At 34.0% G+C, this 17910-nt stretch overlaps 1 protein-coding gene across 1 annotated transcript in view; it reads right to left on the reverse strand.

Annotated features, from left to right (window-relative positions):
- The window catches only part of bmpr1ba (bone morphogenetic protein receptor, type IBa), a 124969-nt gene that overhangs the window by 35031 nt on the left and 72028 nt on the right, over nucleotides 1-17910 (reverse strand). The window contains 3 exon segments of the mRNA XM_028802139.2: nucleotides 3745-3847; nucleotides 9294-9393; nucleotides 11048-11207. Of these exon segments, the coding sequence (XP_028657972.2) occupies nucleotides 3745-3847; nucleotides 9294-9393; nucleotides 11048-11207 (363 nt within the window).

Here is a 17910-nt window from a genome sequence, read left to right on the forward strand (position 1 = left end):
TGAAATTCTGATATCTGCAAGTTTCACAGGGAATCTTTTGTTACTATCATTTACTTACACCAAGATACAGATTAACTCTTTCACACAATATTTCATGTAGTCTATCTACAATTATTGAAAATATTACTTTGATTTCAACACTAACATGTCCAATGTAAAATTGTTTAACAGCCACAACATACTGAAAGATGCCTTGTCACTTTTTTGAGGGAAAAAATTACTAAATTCTTCACAACAGTAGCATTGTTATTTGAGTGCATTGTGTAACATCAGAAATGAAAGGAATATTAGTGTTTTGTGATTGACAGTGCAAAGTTAAAAAGATGCAAGAAACAATCATTTAAACAGCTAAAGCTCTCATAGCCTACTAGTTAACTAAACATAATGATTAAAACAATTAATCAAACTTGGTTGTTGCTTTTATTTTATACACGGTTCTGTAATATGTACTGTTCGTAAAGCATTTTTATATGTTAAAATGAAGTTCAATTAAATCTAACAAACTGAAATTTTAAAATGAAGGAAGAACCCTCATAAAGTGCCATTTTCATAGGTTTATCATCAATAAAAATGTGTAATTGCCTGTATTAATTGTTAAGCCCTTTAGGAAAAGAAAAACATTGAAGAGGGGGTATTTGAACAAATAAGTATTGACAGGTGTGTTGCACACTAGATATTGCATAACATGATTACAAGATTATGGGATAATATATGCATGTCAGTTTTAAACCAGTTAACATTAGTTTAAAATGTAAGAACATAAAATGTACATACATAAGAAAGAACATTAAATTAGAGCTGCGGTGGGCTGGTGCCCTGCCCGGGGTTTGTTCCTGCCTTGCGCCCTGTGCTGGCTGGGATTGGCTCCAGCTGACCCCTGTGACCCTGTGTTAGGATATAGCGGGTTGTACAATGACTGACTGACTGACATTAAATTAGAGCTTTTGTAAAAAAAACAAAAAAAACAAATAGGACATGTTTATTTTATTATTTTTTAAATAATAAAAGAAAAAATAAAGCATCTATTTTTATAGTTTTCCATTTTGACGGATAAAAAGTGTAACTTTTGATGTTCTCTTCCATTAATATGAAAATGAATAAATAAGTTTAGTGTAATTTGTTTCTATTTTAATATTTATTCTACAAGAGCCAATATAAGATTTTACCTACATGCTTAATTCTTATTATTCTAACTATTGTTGTAAATTTACATCATTGTATTTTTCAAAAGAAATAACAACCAGTTTTTAATATTAACTGAGATCTCTCCTACAATAGCATTTTGTCTAGGGCCAAGCCCCCCAATTAAAACATGGAAGAACCCACAATGCTACTGTATCCATATAAGTCGTGGCCTATATTCCATGTTGAGAACTGGTCAAATTTACCCATTTACAAATCTTTCTAAATGGCTGCTGCCTTTATGACACAATGCTGACCACGTGGCCTCTTCCATTCTGGGCTCATTTGTTCATGGCCGCATGCAGAATCCTTTTGTTGCATTCTTCTTGTGAGATACCTGAGTTTGCAACCACAGTATACAGACTGCTAGGCACATGACACAATGGTCATGTGATTTATTGTGTTATTGCCCTATCTTTATAAGATGACAGCACACAGCTCATTATGTATATTAGATTGATGAGTGTGTTTTGGATTTACTTTACTCTTCAGGAGCTACATTTATGCCATACCCTTTGCATGTTCAGTTCCTGGTTTCAAAGTATTGTTACCTTTCCTTTTTTCTTTCAGTCCCTTTTAGATCATTACATAAGAAAATGTACATTACCATTATTTATTCAATAAAAAGCCAACATGCCAAAGCCATGGGTTAAAAAATAAGTACACCCTTTTTGCTTCCATTTTAATAAAGAAAGTAATTAGAGACAGGTTTTTCTACAACTTTCTCAATCAGGGGATTACTTTCTTTTTCATAAATGACAGGAAGAATGTAAGTAGCTTTGCATTTCTCTTCAAAACAGTTATTTATAAGGATTATAGAGCCTATTGAAATTATCAAAATTGTATGCACACCCCTGGGATGGAACATTTGACTAACTTCCCAAGTAATAATTCTTGTCTTTCTTCTATATGATTTTGCTTACCAGCTCAATAAACAGGAATTTTCTTTTTGGTCTCACAGACTAACCTGCTGAGCAAAGATCACTTTAACATAATTCCATGCACAGTGCAACTCATATATTAAGTTTGATTGTAGAAAGACCAAGCAATAAAAGCAAAAAGAAAATATTTTTATGTTATCAATTCACTGGTGTATGTGGGATAAACTTTGCAGGGTCCACAAAAATAACAACAATAATAATAATAATTACCTTTATATTGTGCTTTTTAATCTACTCAAAGTATTTTACATATACAGTGGGGTCCCACTTTAGCCACCATTAATTTCTAACATCCACCAGAATGATATGATGGCAGCCACTCTTGCACCAGGATATTTACCATACATTAGCTATTAGGTAGTGAAGGGGTGAGAGAGAGCTAGTTAGCCAATTAGGGACAGTGAATGATTAGGGGGCCAGAATGACCAGGCTGAGGTGGGCAATTTAGCCTGGACATTGGGAAACACACTACTCTTTGTAAAAGATGTCTATTGAACTTTTATGACCACAGAGAGTCAGAACCTTGGTTTTATGTCTGATCTGAATGATGGCTCCAATTTTTATAGTCACCTTCACTGCATTGGGGCATTGGAATCCACAGACTACAGGGTAAGCACACACTGCTGGTCTCACCAACACTTTTTCCAGTAACAACCCAACTTTTTCCTAGAGGGTCTCCCATCCAAGTACTTCCAACTCTGATATCTGTTCAGCATATATACTCTTCCTTCTTTTTCAAAGTAATGACTTAGAATGTTAAAATCACAGCAGTTGATTTCTGTGTTATTTTTCCCTTTGAATCAAATTTTGGTTTAAGGTTACTGAGAATGCCTTCTGTACAAAGTTTGAAATAGATTGTCTTTTAATAGCTATTTAATTACTATGATCATGCATAGTCACGTAATTTAAGGGACATTGGTATTCATCCAAATAACTTCCTACAAATATTTGTAAGATTACTTTTTTATAAATATATACAGGAACACATAAGCACCCAGGTCAGGTCAGGTTGGGGAGCATGATACTGTGCATTGCAGCTCCCACCACATGATGAAACAGCTCAGAATATTGGTTGTCAACTCCCCAGGCAGATATATGGTCCAGTTCCACCCCCCAGAAATGACCCTCTATCTGCCGTTGCCAGGCGTTACGTGGGTGTCCCCTTGGCCTGGTCCAGCCACTCGGGTCCTCAACATAAGCACTAATGATGACATATTAAAATATAGGTTATCATTTAATTAATTAACTGTTATTATGCAATTAAAACTAAATTAACTTCCTATGTCCATTTTAAGGCTTACTTTTGCATACTGTGTCTTGGCTTTGTACACTGTATTCTTACTCTAATTCAACATACATTCACAAATATGTGAAACTTGCTCATACTGAAACAGGAATAGTACTTTGTATTTCAAAAAACAAATGTTCACACTATTAGAACTCCATGTGGTGTAGTGGGTACATCTTCGGAAAGGAAACCGTATGATTTTACAGTAAATGTTAAAATTAAGAAAATACAGTGCATGATCAGCATATGCTACATATAAACTGTTAAAGAACAAATAGAAATAAAGTGCCAAGTTTTATTTACTGTATAATTTAATTCAAATATTTGTCTTACTTTGCGTTTTTTGAGGAGGAAGTGTGGGATGTAGGTCTTTGTTGCAATAATCTGCATCTGTACAGCATTCAATTGCCCTTCTCCGGTGCGACTTTGGTGTGTCCTAAGAGAAATATTTGTTTTTAAAGAAATATACTATAATCACAACAGTAACAGTTAGTATAATTAATAAGTTAGGCACATACTATGATATTCAGGAAGGTGTCTGTAGTTTTTATGCCAAGACATAGGCAGTCTATAGTTAATAGAAAACACAAACCTGAAAAAAATATAATGATAAAATATAATTTCAGCTGGAAAGTAGGGGTGAGTATTTTCAAAGATCTCAGGAGGGGTGAAGTATGCAGTCTTGTTACATGAGATTAATGAGGTTAAACCATTATGTAATTTTCTTCTGAGAAATGGTATAATTCATGTTTTTGAAGAATGCACATGATGTACCAAATTAAAAAAAAAACTGCAAATGCAAAACATATTCAAACTTATTATCAAATAGATAATTAGGCTTTCTTATAAAAATACAGCAATAAGATGAAATAAAATCAGTATTATGATTAAAATACTAAATTCAACATGCAATAAATCACACATTTACAAGAATTACATCCTGATTATGTTTAGGCTACCACACTTCCCATTTTAAAGCCTTATGTCTCAGGATCCCAATGTAGTGCCATGAGCGGGAAGAAAACATGCCAGACATTTTCTCAATATAGACAAAGGACTACTGAACTTTATTGAACTTTTACTAAACTGTACTGCTCAAAACAATTAAAGGAACACTATTTAATCAGAGTATAGCATCAAGTCAATGAAACTTCTGAGATATTGATCTGGTCAGTTAAGTAGCAGAGGGGGTTGTTAATCAGTTTTAGCTGCTTTGCTTTTAATGAAATTAACAACAGGTGCACTAGAGGGGCAACAATAAAACGATCCCCAAAACAGGAATGGTTTAAAAGGTGGAGGCCACTGACATTTTTTCCTCCTCATCTTTTCTGACCGTTTATTCACTAGTTTTGCATTGGCTACGGTCAGCGTCACTACTGGTAGCATGAGGCAATACCTGGACCCTACAGAGGTTGCACCAACTTCTCCAGGATGGCACATCAATACGTGCCAGTGACAGAAGGTTTGCTGAGTCTCCCAGAACAGTTTCAAGGGCATGGAGGAGATTTCAGGAGACAGGCGGTTACTCTAGTAGAGCTGAACAAGGCTGTAGAAGGTCCTTAACCCATCAGCAGCACCGGTATCTGCTCCTTTGGGCACAGAGGAACAGGATGCGCACTGCCAGAGCCCTACAAAATGACCTCCAGCAGGCCACTGGTGTGAATGTCTCTGACCAAACAATCAGAAACAGACTTCATGAGGGTGGCCTGAGGGCCTGACGTCCTCTAGTGGACCCTTTGCTCACTGCCCGATAATAAGGTGCATGCTGCACAGAGGAATTCAAAGACTGGAATTAACAATGCTTAAATTGATTACAAGGATAAAATAGAACAGAAACTGTCCACATAAAATCTGAATTCGGTATGACCAGGTATTAAAATTTTACTTGGATATCATCAGTGAAACAATAATAAGCACATAAGAGTTTCAGGTTTTAACTACAATTCTGGTTTAGCTAAATGTTTAATGAATACAACTTGAGATTGAGCAGTTCAGTTTTAATGAGCAAGTGCAAAACTTGAAGAAGATCATTTTGATAAGGAAGAGATATTATTTGTTCAAAAAGATGTAGAGAACATTTTTAGAAAACTAAAAACAAATAAAAGTCCTGGACCAGACCATCTTAGCAGAAGTCTCTTAAAATCTTTTGCAGAGCAGTTCATCTCCATTTTTAACTTTATTGTAGGTTGTCATTAGGGCAGCAGAAGGTTCCAAAGCAAGGGAAGCAGGCTACAGTAACTCCAGTAAAAACAAACATAAAAAACCTCAAATGACCAGACCAGAGGCTCTGACATTACTGGTTATGAAATTACTTGAAAAACTTATAAAGAAGAAACTGACAGAGAAAAATCGGGCTTTATTAAATGAATTTCAGTTTGCCTATGAGTCTAATAGAGGTATAAAGGATGTCATTGTCACTTTGCTTCATCTGTTATATAACTACACGGAGGGCATTCAGACTCATTCAGTGCTTATGTTTGTAAAGTTCTTATCAACTTTTAATCATATCCAGTCACACCTTCTTTCAGAGGGTATCTTTAAAGATTTTAATTTAGACTCCAATTTGGTAAGGTGGCTGATTGAGTTTTGTCTGTTAAAAAAGTCAAAGAGTGAAAGTCAATGATTGTTTACATGATATGCTGTTCTCATCCACACTGTCCCCTAAGGGGTGTGTCACTTCACCTCTTTTGTACATTCTCTACACTAATTTTTGTGGCAGTAAATTAGAAAAACCGCTCATCTTAAAATTTGCTGATGACTCAATGAGAATTAAAGCTAAATGTTACAAAAACTAAGGAACCAATCATATATTTTAGAAGAAACGCCATTTTTCTAGAGGAAATGATAAAAGACTACAAAAATAAAAGACCAGGCAGTGGGGATTGTTGACAGTTATAAAATACCTGGGGACAATTAAAGTTGACTTTAATGAAAATACAGAAGCACCTCTACTGTCTAAGGAAGTGAGTACTACCATTTTGGCAAACTTTCTAAATTTTGTATTAAGTTTGCCTTTAAATATGTTCTGCTGGTTAGGTTTGGAAATCTTAATGTCAGCATGAAAAATAGAATAAATCAATTGTAAAATGGAACACTAAATAACAAAGGCTAAGCAGTCAAATCTGACAAACCTCTTTAATAAGCAAGTATTACAGAAAGCAGAACATATTTTCTCAGACAGCATTTACCCACTACATTCTCAATTTCAGTTGTTGCCATCAAGTTACAGGTTTAAGGTTGCAAGAATAATAAGCAACTGGTTCAACTACTTCTTCATCCCAACAGCTAATGATGTTCTAAGTACGTTGAACTTTAATAAAACATCCACAGGCCTGAATAATGGAATGGACGGCAATCATTTGCTATCAATCATCAATCAAGTCTAAATGGTTTAATTTTTAAGTGTGATATGTTTGACCTAATGTTTCACCTCTTTCGTTGTTGCACTATATGTATTAGTACTAAGTTTATGTTTGGTGACTATGTTCTTTGTAATGTGTTATTAATGTTACATCATGGTGTTACTGAATCTGGAACACATCCAGTGCATTTACTATTTTACTCAGTATTCCAATGCACTAGTTGTTCTTCAGTGCAGGTTACACCTATTGCTGATGGTGTAGGTGTTTAGGCTTACTAACTTGAATAGCTTTTCAGCCACCACATTGAATGGCAACAACAAAAACTTTAAGTCTTTAGTGGTGAACATATACAGCATTGCACAATTTTAAGAGTGATTTTTGCCCATTCTTCCAGGCAAATTTGCTCCAGGTTATTCTGGGCAGTTAGATGACCATTGTGCACATCAGTTTTCAAATAGTCCCTCAGGTTGTCAATCAATTTGAAATCAGGGTGTTGACTTGACCATTGCAGGATGTTCACTTTTTTTCTCCTTGAGTGACTCTAAGGTTACTTTGGCCTTGTGCTTGAATATTGGCCTGCTGAAACATGAACTTTCTCCTAAGTTTCAATGTATTAGCAAACTAAAATAGGTTCAAAGCATTTGCTTGCATTTTCCAATGACCATTCTTCATTTTATTTTAACCAGATACCCAGTCCCTGATGATAAAAAGCAGGCCCACAGCATAATGTGACCACCATCGTACTTCATAGTGAGTTTTGTGATTTTGGATTTGTTTCGAGTGTTACTTATGTACAGTTGGTGTGCTATGCATACCTCTTTAAACTTTGGCCAAAAAGCTCTATTTTGGTTTCTTCAGACCATTAAAGTTTTTCCCATATTACCACTGGGTCACTGTTATACTCCAAACCATTTTCACATGGTGCTTTTTGAAAAATGGCTTCTTTTATTCCTTCCACAAACACATGCTGCAATTATGCCATTCTAAAATCACTGGGTAGAATATCATCTAATGTAATATAAACTATAATACCCAGGTAAATGTTTACAAATTAAGTTTCACAGAAATCCATTTTAATATGTTCATAATTTTTTTCGATTCTAGTAAATAAAAAGAACCAGTTACATTCACACATGATTTTCAACCTTTCTCCATTAGAATTTTAATACACGGTAATGTCATGTTGACTGATTTTTAATCTGAGCTGAGTGATCAGCATATGAATGAACTACTGCAGAATGAAATTCTGTTTACCTGTTGGCTAAATTCAGATTAGGATAGATAGATAGATAGATAGATAGATAGATAGATAGATAGATAGATAGATAGATAGATAGATAGATAGATAGATAGATAGATAGATAGATAGATAGATAGATAGATAGATAGATAGATAGATAGATAGATAGATAGATAGATAGATAGATAGATAGATAGATAGATAGATCTGTAAAAATCTGTAATTATTTGCAATTTGCTTCTATTCAATTTCACTCTTACTTCATAAAATCACAATAAAATTGGAGTAAGGCTCTATGACTCTATGAATATTTTGTGAAGTAGAGGTTGGCTAATGTTTAGTTTCTTGTTCAAAAACCAAAGATGAGAACAGTTCAGATAGATAGTATTTTATTTGTCCCAAGAGAAAGGGATGAGCTAGTACCTAAACCCACACAAAAACCTACCGTACTGACAAAGGGGAAATTGAAGATAAAATTACATCCATTACACAGTGCTTAAAAAAACAGTGTTAAATACTAAAATAACCTAATAAAAACACAAAAAGGTTTATATGTTGAACTTTACTCCTTGTTTTGTGCCACTATACAATAATGATGCCAAAAACAGAAAGATCATGGGAGTGGAGTGTATAAAGTTTAGTTTGGTAACATTGAAAAGGATTATTGAAAAATAATTTAAAGGCTCAATAGGAGGTCTATTTTGAGAATAACATGTAGCTTTATTTTGGTGATGGCAAGAATATGGTTATGTCACTCAACAATTGTCTTTTACATTTTTTTTCCTTTCATTAAAATACTTTAATTATTAACTTAATAAATAGTTTTTGAAAATAGGATCAAAGGCTTAGAAAGACTTCAATTTTCATCTGACACAAACATTCACTTTCAATGAGGACAGAGATTAAAATCATAACATATAAAATAATATTCTCTCATTAAATCCACTTTAGGTTCATAGGTGATTGGGGCCTGTTCTGCTAAGAAACAGCACTAGACGAGGAGCTAGTCCATCACAGGGCCCAATCACACAAATACTCAAACCCACATTCACAATCACACAGAGTCAATTTGGAATTCTCCATTGACACACAGTTGTTGTGATTATGTCCAACAAACCAGATTCCAATTATTAATATGGTTATGTAAAATAATGATTGAGTAGTTTCTACAAAGTATGGAATGAATATAAAATGCTGATAAATGTTATATCTGGTACCCTTTATTTATCCTGGTTGTGCATTGCTAATAAGAAATATTAATTTTTTTCAGTGGTACTTACTCGACATTGGAAATCAGATCCTTCCCAACCAAGACAACCTGAGGTTAGCAAGGGGAGGCCTGATTCTTCTTCAATCATGGTAAAACAATAACCATCCGTCCTAACAGCAATAAAGGAACACAATTGTTTATATGTAAATACATATTTCTAAAATAATACACATCCTCTATACTGAGCAATATTTGAAATAACAGTGTTCATGAGTTCTGTGACAGAGATAATTTCAAGGTTTCCAATTATCACAAAGTATTTTCTTACCGCAATGATGTCAACCATCCCCACTTATTAATGAAACTGACAATCTTACATCTTAAGAAAATTGATGTTTTTCACAGCTGTCAAGAAGCATAAGACAATTTCTCCTGAGGCCTAACTGAGCTCAATAGATACAAGTAAAGTGTAGTCAAGATTTGTAAATGGTAAAATTATTTTGCTGTTATGCTGAAGAGAGTAAACATTAGCACAAAAACCAAACTGATTCTTTTTAACAAAATCTGAAGAACTGGTTTTGTTCCACACTTTCTTGATTGCTATATTTAACAAAATGAAGGGATGAATGCCCCCTTTTGAATGCACTACATTTGTTACATGCTTTGACATTTTACTTAAGGATTATACCTGTCATTTGCATTTTGACCTTGACATCTGTGTCTCTGACTAAATCCTCATCAGTGACATACTTTTGTTAATTTTTTATTGATAAGTTTGCTACCTGATTTTTGTTTTGACTAAGTCTCCTTGTCATAGTAGAATATTGAAACATTTTATTTACACCATATCATTAATACACGAGGACAAAGGATTTTTTATTTTGCACTATTGTTTATAAGGTTCAAGCAATGCTGTTTATTGATGCATGCATAACAGACCACTTCAAAATGCTAAGTCCATGTTTATGTCAATTATATAGGTTCATGTTGCTTTTTAACAATATTACAGATAAGAAAGAGTATGATATGAAAATGAAGTACTCTGGTGCCCTCCGGACTAGTCTTTTTACCCTTCAGATCTCCTTCTAGTTGCTCACAGAGGAGTATCAGGATTTTGTGTAGAAGAAACTTTAGCTGAAGTTACCTTTTCCATTTATTTGCAATGCACATTGCTTCCTTGGTGGTAAAAATCCATCCATCCATCCATTATCCAACCTTCTATATCCTAACTACAGGGTCACGGGGGTCTGCTAGAGCCAATCCCAGCCAACACAGGGCGCAAGCCAGGAAACAAACCCCAGGCAGTGCGCCAGCCCACCGCAGGGTGGTAAAAATTCAAAGATTAAATATGTACTGAACTGTGTCGAGGGTTGTATTATTAACCTGGATTCTTTATCAGTATTTGAGAATCTGAAAATTTTAACATCTTTGGTGACCAACAAAATAAAAAAGGTACCTGTATATTTTTATTGTATATTGTATTTTTACATTTTTCTTCCTTTTCTTTACTTTATTATTTGCCAGCTTAGAAGAGGGTATGTTTTGAAAAGCATTTAACTCTAAAACTATTTAAAGAACTGAATTTCCAGAGAGTGATGGTAGTTGGTCAGATAACTTAAGCACACAGTTCCTAGTAAATTTTAATGGGTTAGTGAGTTAAAAGCCTTCATAAACAGTAAAGTGGATAATTTTAGATATTTTAATTGTAAAACCTGAATATTGCTAATGACTGTTTTTTGCCATTTTAGAAAATAAGAAATATTATTTTATTTACTTTCAAAAACATTTAATTGCTTCTGTCTGAAAAGATATTAGAGAAGTCACCTGCAGGTATTATTGCTGGAATCTTCGGGACAATGGTGATGGCAGTAACACCATAACAGTCTCCGCGTTGTTGCAGGTGCAGTGCTCTCACCATCCTCTTTCCTGTGTTCAGCTGTCAGTTTCCCAGTACTTCTTAGCAGCATATTATCTAGAAGGTTAGCTACATGGGAAGACAAATACACGTTTCAATTTAAATGTGCATAGTTATTCTTCTAACTACTGGAGAAATATAAATAATTGTGGCATAATATAAAATTTTACCCTTCATATTGTAAGTGAACTTAAAACAGTCAAACAGCAACAACAACAGTCTTACAGGAAAAATACTTGTACTGTATATAAAGCACGACAATAAATTAAAATGGGCATTTCTTATATTTTGATGGTACTGAAATTGATTTAAATCTATTGGTAACACGAAAGGAGGAAGTGGCTTAAGCTAATATGTGAACATCATGTACATACATTTTCAAAATACCAATTGTTGTTCCATTGTGAGCAATTTCCTTTATATAATTTAGTTAATGATATATTATTCTATCTGCCATGAAAAAAATCTTTCAGCAAAATCAAAGACATTTCTTTTTAGTCCCACTTGTGCAGAAAAAGTGATGCAGTGAAAATACAGTCCATAGTAGAACAAAATAAAATACAAAATTAGTAAAAAGAACAGTGGCAATAAGAAATACATACTGTATAAATCCAAAATATTTTTTAATAAAGTTCATTCCTGGTGATTGGCTTTCTCTAAGGAAAGGGCTTTCTTAAGCAGTTTCTTTCCATAAATGCCCTTAATGGATGGGATTGAACCTCTAATGATGAATTTGGTGGTTTTAACCACTGGTTATAGGGCTTTATATTCTAACACAGTTACTATCAGTTGCTATCTCACAGGGTGGTACAGCTTGTCAGTATTTATTCCAATATGCATCTGTAGAACTTAATGGAGATCCAAATGCCTGACTGATAGAGTGCTGCTAAAGTGGTAATCCTTCTGACAGGTTCACCCATCCTGGCAGAGGACTTCTGAAGCTCTGTTACAATAACCAATGGATTCTGGATCACGTACCTGACCAAGGCCCTTCTTCCCGAATTACTTATCTTGGCAGGTTGGACAACTTAACAATAGAGTCCTGGGTTCTACAAACTTCTTCCATTTCACAATTATTGAGGCTCATGAGAACACTCAAAGCTTTAGAAATGGTTTTAATCCCTTGCCCTGATCTATGCGGTGAGAGAATAATTTTGAGGTAACAATAGGTAAGTATTTTGGTTAGCAGTGCCCAATGAAATATATAAACATTTGTTTTTGGAAATGTCATGAAGAGAACTACTGAAATTGTAAAGTGAATAAAAGACAAGAATGTATGAGGAGGAAGGCTGATGTAATACACAAGATGTATTAGGAGATGATTAAGAGATCAGCAGTTGTCCAGACCAGATAATTCAGACATACACAGATTTCAAGGGTAATAGCCGAACCTAAAACATATAATAAGAACAAGAGTGTAATACTGTAGAATAGACTTTTATTTCAATAATTTATTTGGGTGTAAGCCAACAAACCAATCAGACTAAATGTATGCATTAATCAGCACTGTTATTTAAATTCAGTTGTTTATAAAATAGACCTCTGCCCTTATATTTTTGAGCATTTTGTAACTGACTACTGTGATGAATGCTCCATCTTCAGAATTTGCTGAAGACATAATTAAAGACATATCACACTTGCCCTTGTACAGGATGTTTCTTTCCTTAATTAATATGTTGATTTCTTCCACAATGCTTCTCCACAATTTATTGTAGAGGTCTATAGAGCATTTCTTTGACTTCATGGCTTGCTTGTTTCTGACATGCAGTATGTATTATGGGACATTTTATACACAGGTGTGTACCTTTCTAAACTATGTCCAGTCAATTCAGTGTTCCACAGGTGGGCTCTAATCAAGGTCTAGACACACCATAAGGATAATTAATCAAACAGGATGCACCTGACCATAATTTGGAGTGCCTTAGCACATAAGAATAACTTACATAAGAGAGAGATTTTAGTTTATGATTTTTAAAAAGTTTGCAAACTATTCTAAAGACGACATGTTTTCACCTTTTTATTATGCATTATTGAGTGAAAAATAGTGGGCAAAATGGCAAATTTATCATTTTAAAATGAAATCTGTAGTACAATAAAGTGTGCAGAAAGTGAAGGGACTGAATGCCTTCTGAATCTGTTGTATTGATCCTAATCACTGCAGTTATATTGATGATTTGAGAAAAGCATGCACAAGAATAAAGTATTCTGTTGTGAACAATAAATGCTTTTCCAGAAGGATTAAGAATTTTTGGACCAGGAAATGGAAAAACTGAAAGGAATCATCATTATACAGATAGAGGTCAGAGCCAGAAGTCAAAAAGCACAATAGTCAAAGTACAAAATATAAAACAAAATCAAAGGTCAGTATTAAAATGTATGTATGGTACTAACTCAGTTGTTTTTGTAAAGTCAATGCCAATTTTATGGTGTAAGCTTGGTTTTTGTATAGTACTTTATTTTCCTGTTCAAAAAAAAATCTAACATTAGTTCAGCAGAATCTTCCTCTCATGAGCACATGCTGTCTGTCTGTGTTTTTATATAGTTGGTCTTCTAGTTTATTTCTGTTTATAGTTTCCATAATTTTGCTTTGGAAAATTATGGATAAATGTGATAGAAGTGGATAAAAATGAAAATACTGCTGCATTGGTGAAGTCACCCTGATATTTTGTTGTTATTTTATCTGATGGGTGATGCCATTTTGTTTTTAACCCATGACCATTTTGCTTATAGTTATGATGACTGTTGCCAGGAACAAGGGACTGAATACCACTTTGCGTTGGCAGTATTTTACATGGCAACATGAAGAAGTAGGTATCCAAGTTTTGGATAAAAACTCTTAAACAATCTGTGATTTAGATAGGGAAAGGTTTACAGTAAGGATTTCAACTTCAGACAGTGAATTTAGATATGTTTTGCCTATTTTTTTTTTAGGACAATCTGTAATTTTTACATTCTGTTGGTATTCTGACCCTTACCAGTCCTTTAACTTTGTCTCTGCCTCCTCCATTAAATATATTCATCTAGTGCTCTTATAATTTTTCATGCTCCACCACTAGCACTTGCATTTTTTTTGCAAGATCTTTGTTTTTCAGTTTATAATTACTAGGGTCCTATTGATTCCCCTTCTCATGACTTATAGTCATATTTGAATCTTTCCAGTCATCATTCTTCTCTCATCTGAAGGGACTGTATTTTTTTTCAGTACTTTCCATACTACATTTCAAAATCCCAGCTTTTATTAGCCTTCAATACATCAATGGCCTGAAGCACATTTCACTCTTCTATTTACTTCTCCTTCAAGCATTTCATTATTTTTTCCTTTTATAAATATGTGGGCAAAGTATTAATATAGCTCATTTGCTATTTCTGCACATTTTAAGTGATTTTTATTTTTAACTTCAATAGCAATTCTCTTTTTATTTCCTCTTTTAACCGTTTGAATATTTTTTAATTCTCTTTCTGTAGTTTATATTTCTAAGTATGAATATTTTTCCCTTTTTGTCTGTCACTGGTATGTTGAAATTTGGCACACTTATTCTTCAAAGAAATTTGTCTCAAATTGAGCCTGTTCTACAAATGTTTGAAATTTCAAAAACTTCAAATTAAAAAGCATTGGCAGATGTTCAAAGTCATCTTCCCTTCAACAGAAAACATTCTGTACAATCATAATTACTGATTAATTTGCTGTTTCAAATTTACCTTGTGGGAGATGATTGCAACTTGTATATTTTTTCAACTCACAAACATTATGTACATTTCTAAAAGTCTATTCAGAGTTCCCTGTTACATTGGGATGCATTTAAAGCACAGACAATTTTAATCTTGAAAACAAGTGGCCTCAGCTACCTGTCTTGCTTCTGAGCAATAAATATTATTAGTAATTGGTCTGTAAGCTTATTATGAACAAGAAGCTTAAAGTGGGTTTATTTATTATTTTCTCTGGATGCCCACTTCTGGTTCAAGAATACTTGCTATTTGCTGCAAGGACATGTATAGATCATTACAAGGGCAGATTAGATTGCAATGAAATGCTTTCAAATAAGTTTTTCTAATGTAATTTTCTAATATCATATAAGACCTTATTAAAACTAATATGTGAGTACATTATTTCATTTTTTAGTACTGCTTTTTCAGCATGGAATTGCTCATTTATTCCTAAAGTAAAAGCCTTTTCAGGAGATGCTAAATGTACTTTGTTGCTGCAAGAGGGGTTTCATTGGTTGGCAAGTGAGGTATTTTGCATCAAAATTAGGATACATTTAAGGATCCATATAATTAAAAGTCAACTGCAAAATTTGATCATATGGACAGTGAGCCGGTTTTTCCATGCTGTCTCTTGTCACAAAATAAGGAAAAATAAAAAAGACAAAATCACCATGGAGACATAAAATATACATGCACTCACTCTTTTCAACAAATGCACTCACATTGACCACAGATTCAAAACTTGTATCAAAGGTAGACTGAGATGTTTGGTTTTGAAGCCTGTTAGGTGTAATATATAGACTGCTTGCCAAGGTCATATTCAGTCAGACCACACAAGAGAAAAAGGTCACCAAAAAGTGCACCTCACTACAACAGTTTGCACACTCGAGTAGCATTTTCAAAAATGTGGGAATAATAATGAGACTAAAATACCAGCAACCTACATAGTTCAAGAAACTTCACTTCAAGCATAACATAACACTGAAAATAAAATATAAACATAGGCTGGAACAGATCATAAATGAGTTGAAGTAGTCAAAAGAGCAAGGCAGAAAGGTGGCATCCAAGCTTAATAAAAAATGTTTAAATAAACAGGCATGGCGTATTGCAAGAAACAGAAATTTCCCAAACTGACGAAGAAATTATGTCAAAATTAAAATAAAACAAAATAACTACTGTCAGTAGCAGATTGCATTTTAAACATTAAACAAACAGCTAAATGCTGCTTATTAGAGTTAGACATGCTCACATATGTCAAAGAGTAAACTGGCTACTAGCTAGAGGAGGTAAAGCCTCTGCAGTTGTAGTTTGTTGGGACAGGCATATGAGAATTGCAAAATGTGTAAGCTTAATATTCTTAATCAATTTTAATTTAAATCAGGGTCATAAGGGTTCAGAGGTTATGCTGGTAGGATTGGAAAGGAACCAGCACTAAATTGGCCATAAGTCCATTGATCTAACTTAATATGCATATCTTTGGAATGTGAGGTTAAATCCTGGATAACATGGAAATAAAATCAAACTGACTTAGGAAAACGGTGAAAACTTCCCACAGATGGCAGCTAGGCACATTATTTAAGCTTAGGTCACCGGACCTTTTTTCAGATCCTAGTCTTGCTGCACACTGAATAGAGTTTATTTTGTTCTATCCAGTGTTTGCAAGAGTTTTTTCTGTGGCTTCTATATGCCTTCTAAAAGACAAAGTGTACATTGACTGGAAATTGAACTGCCCAGTATGCTGTCAAGAACTGGTTCCTGACTTGTAACCTATGTTTCTTGTGTTAATTCACAGTAAACTAGCTCCTAATTAGGGACAATAAGATTTTATAAATGAACATCATAATAAAAAGTAAAAGATTGTACATACTTTTTATAGCAAATCTTATGCACCATGTAACCCTGAACAAGAAATGTCCAGACATCATCTTTTTATAACATTTTGTCTTTTGTTATCCTCTATATCCAAAATTTATGTCCACTAAGACTCTCAAATATTTATTCTTTTTTACCTTATTTTGCTTTAGTGCTGTCATAAACCTGTTAGCATGTAGGAGGAAGTTTGATATAGTTAATTTTAAAGGACTGCCTTTTGTGGTTTTTAGAATTTATCCCATGCTTAGCTATTCACAGCAAACTTGACTAATGCCTCAGTGCTATTTATCAGTGGACTGTGCACTGCACTGCTGACAGCAACAGCTGCCTTCAAAGTCAACACAATAATCTCCAGCTGGAGTCATTTTGCTCACACATTTTTATGGCAGGTGGGGTTGGTGATTTTTTTCTTTTTATTCCTTCTTGCCTTGTTCTTCCTGCTTTTATAACTCATTGCAACTATAGTGCTTTTCTGAGTTGAGAATTTTCTTGTTGTTTTTACATAAGTGAACTTATTAAAAAATTTAAAAATTCCAGTATTATGAGAAAAGGCTCAACAAAATTAATTTATTCTGCAGCTATTTAACTATTTAGTAATGAAGGGGGGCATGCAGTGATATAGTGCAGGGGTAGGCAACGTCGGTCCTGGAGTGCCACAGTATGTGCAGGTTTTTGTTCCAACCCAGTTCCTTAACGAGAACTCAATTATTGCTGATGAAGCACATATTGCTTAAGTGACATTTTAATGCTTCATTTTAGTGGTCTCGCTTGTTAAGGTTCTCCAACCTTAATTGCTTATTTCAATCTTAAACTGCTGCATTCAGTGTTTTAATTGCTCCTTATTAGCAATAAGATGTAAAAGACAAAGCAGCCAGCAGTTTTCCAGCTAGCTTTTTTCCAATTACATCTGTGTGTGTTCATCATGCATGGTTTGATTTAATAAAACACTTAATAGAAAAATGTGACAGACTGAAAATGATCTGTTTTAGGCTTCAAATCATTTGGATGATATCCTTGGAAAGGAAAAAAATCTACGATATAAAAACCTTACATTGCACAGACTAACAAGCCATAAAATTAAATAAGGTCTGAGATTGGCAATGATTGGTTTCTAATTAAGCAATTGGGTTGGAATGAAAACCTGTAGCCACTGCGGCTCACCAGGACTGACATTGCCTACCCCTGTTTTACATCT

Source organism: Erpetoichthys calabaricus, chromosome 5 (genome assembly GCF_900747795.2).
Source record: "Erpetoichthys calabaricus chromosome 5, fErpCal1.3, whole genome shotgun sequence".
Lineage (NCBI taxonomy): Eukaryota > Metazoa > Chordata > Cladistia > Polypteriformes > Polypteridae > Erpetoichthys > Erpetoichthys calabaricus.